General features: G+C 44.7%; 1 protein-coding gene across 3 annotated transcripts in view; it reads right to left on the bottom strand.

Moving 5' to 3' along the window:
• Dock8 (dedicator of cytokinesis 8) overlaps positions 1-3129 on the bottom strand; it is a 203828-nt gene that overhangs the window by 115795 nt on the left and 84904 nt on the right. For all 3 annotated transcript variants that reach the window (XM_021151299.2, XM_029472366.1, XM_029472365.1), the window contains 2 exons: positions 2832-2917; positions 1371-1437 (listed from right to left, as the gene is read on the bottom strand). In XM_021151299.2, the coding sequence (XP_021006958.1) occupies positions 1371-1437; positions 2832-2917 (153 nt within the window). The remainder of the gene's footprint in view (positions 1-1370; positions 1438-2831; positions 2918-3129) is intronic.

Raw genomic sequence — 3129 nt, 5'->3', positions numbered from 1 at the left:
CTGTATTGTTCTAGAGCTCACTAACATCAAGCCCATCTACTGTATTGTTCTAGAGCTCACTAACATCAAGCCCATCTACTGTATTGTTCTAGAGCAGCACATTTCCTTCAGTATAGCCAGGTGCAGGTGAATGACACCAGAAGCACGGTGGTCATCCTGTTGGGTTACACATGTCTAAACTACAGACCATTTAAAAGGAAGGACCGTGGCTCGTTGCGTTCTTTCGATGGAAAGATGTTTTATAACTGATGATGTCTTCATTAATTTAGATAGTTACTACACATAATTTCTGCTATTCATCATGAAGCTATTTCATTTCCTCTGTCTCTGTCTGTCTGTCTCTCTGTGTGTATATGTGTGTGTATGCTACATGTAGGGGTAAGAGTAGGATGTTGGATGCCTATCTCTATTGCTTTCTGTTTTATTGTCTTAAGACAACATTATCTCCAGCATTTAGAAACATGCAATCATGCCAGGCTTTTTATGTCGGTGCTAGGGATTCAGATTCAGGCCCTCATGCTTGCCTGGCAAGAGCTCTTACCCACTGAATCATCTCCCCAGCCCCACAATGAATCTATCTCACGGCAAAAACCAAAACACTCAAAACAACAACAACAACAACAACAACAACAAAAAACTTCTGGACAAAAATCACGCATTGCTGACCTGTTAAAATGACACATTATCTTACACCCTACATAACCTCAAGAATTACTCATTTCTTTCTGTATCCAACCAGTGAGCCTCCAGCTGGCCTTTCCCTTAAAGATTCTTCAAATAACACAGATGACGCATTTCCGGATCAGTTTTCTTCAAACATGGCAAAGGAAGAAAATCTGGAGCTATCAGGGTTAATCTGTCTTCCAGTTTGATGTCTACGCTGGGGCTCAGCGGGGTGCAACTGACACACATGCCTGGGTGTCTGAGTTCGAATCCCAGGAATGCACAAATGGACATGCTGGATGGACAGAGGCCAGCTGTAAATGTAGCATCTGAAAGGCGGAGCCTGGGAACCTCTGGAGCAAGCCCAGCCTGGAAGCTCTGGGTCCAACCGGATGAGCCTGCCTGCACAGGTAATGTGCAAATCGGCTAAGAAAAACACGATTCAACTCTGGGCCTCCACACACACATATGTGCACATACCTGTAAATACATATACACACTCACCCATGCAGCACAACCTGTACACACACACACATGCACACACACACATGCACACACACGCACACACACACACACACACACACACACACACACACACACACACACACCTGTTGTGCTTTCTTATAGCCAGAAATGAGGTTGGAAACGTGAACTCTAAAATCACATGGGATTTATAGGATGGGCTGGGTTATTTTTTTTTAACATACCTTTTTCCTTTCTTTAACGTCATAGAGGGCAATACTGGCAAACAGAGGCTCAATTTCGATCTCAAACCTGTCAGAGACGGGGAGGGAGGGAGGGAGAAAATCAATACGGTTCTAGCCTGTCTATGTCTGAATGTCTGAAAAGTGCATGGATATATAAAAATCATTAAAAGTGTGAACACGATTCCAGAAACACAAGGATAACACCACAAATAGGAGACACACACAGATATTAATGGGAAAATTATGAGTGTTAATGAAAAAGTCCAGACTCCATGTTTGGTTTTGTTTTTTTTGAATAAGTCATCTCTAGCTCAGCAGGACATGTTTCCGGTCTATAAGAACAGCTGCTGTGGCTTTATGTGTTAGATAAATCTGGAAGGCTTGTAACAATTAGCCTGGGGGAATGTTCTCTTAGTTCCAAATCTAAACTGCATCTGACAGTAGCCCAACTGAATGGGGCTAGGCGTGGCAGACAGTAGTGCAGACTTTCTGAACACAGGCAACAACCTCTCTCAGCCAGTCCTCCTGCTGATTTTTAACTTGCAAGGACTAGAATTTGCCTTTCTGTGCCCATTATTGAAGACAAATCTGGTTTATAGGCTGGTTATCTCAACATAGGCAATTCCTGACACCCATCCCAAGGAATTGGCTAGAGTGAAAAGGACACAACACAGCCAGCACTGGTCACTGCATGAGTAGTGGTATTAGCATGTATTAGGCTAGAGTCATCTGAAAGGATGGAGCACCAACAGAGAAAATGCCTCCATAAGATCAGGCTGTAGGCAAGACTGTAGAGCATTTTCTTAACTAGTGTTTGAGTGGGGAAGGGCTTAGCACACTGTGGGTAGTGCCAGCCCTGGGCTTGTGGTCCTGATTTCTATAACAAAGCATGTCAGGCAAAGCATGGGGAGCAAGCCAGTAAGCAGCACCCCTCCGTGGCCTCTGCATCAGCTCCTGTCTCCAGGGTCCTGCCCTCTTTGAGTTGCTGTGCTGATTTCATTCCGTGATGGGTGTGGAAGCCTAAGGGGAATAAGCCCTTTCCTTCCCAACTTGCTTTTGGTGATGGCGTTTCACAACAGCAGCAGTAACCCAATCTAAGACAAGGGTCAATCTATGGGTCTCAGTTCACACACCCCAGGCAACTATTCTACCACCTGGTTACACATCCAACCTACTGTTGTTTCTCTTAACGTTAGAAAGTTCATCATTACCTTATACACTTAACTGTCCTAGACACCGGGTGTTTGATTTCCATGTTATAGAAGTCTGGTTGTTAAAGGCTTTGAAGAAACAGAGTCCAGGGAGTCAACTTGAATCTCTGCTCTTTCTGTTACCCCAATGCTCCCTTCTATTGAAAAGATGCTGGGAGAACCCTCTCGACTCCAGCACTGATGATGCCACATAGCTTTCATCTAAACACAAGGTGGACGTCAGTACAGTGGCTGTGAGTCTGATACTTACTTCAGAGTCAGCACCTTGACCAATATTCTGTTGCCCAGATGTTCCTTAGGACATTCAGGTACTGGACGTATTTCCACAGCATCCTCCTGTTGATAATCACATTGTAAAGAAGTCGTTAGCAACTTTCCACAGGGCCTCGTAGTAGGAGTTAAGCCAGGGGAGGAAGGGCTGCCCTCCGTGTCCCTGCTTTATTTCCAGCTGCAGAGCAATGCTCTGTCTTGAGAAGAGAGTTTGCCATCCACCTGCCAACATTTCAAGCCAGCACGAAAACAAACATTTTCTCCCCTCAGAAAAGGAA

Source organism: Mus caroli, chromosome 19 (assembly GCF_900094665.2).
Source record: "Mus caroli chromosome 19, CAROLI_EIJ_v1.1, whole genome shotgun sequence".
In the NCBI taxonomy this organism is placed as follows: Eukaryota; Metazoa; Chordata; class Mammalia; order Rodentia; family Muridae; genus Mus; species Mus caroli.
This window is presented reverse-complemented; position numbering and strand designations above follow the sequence as displayed.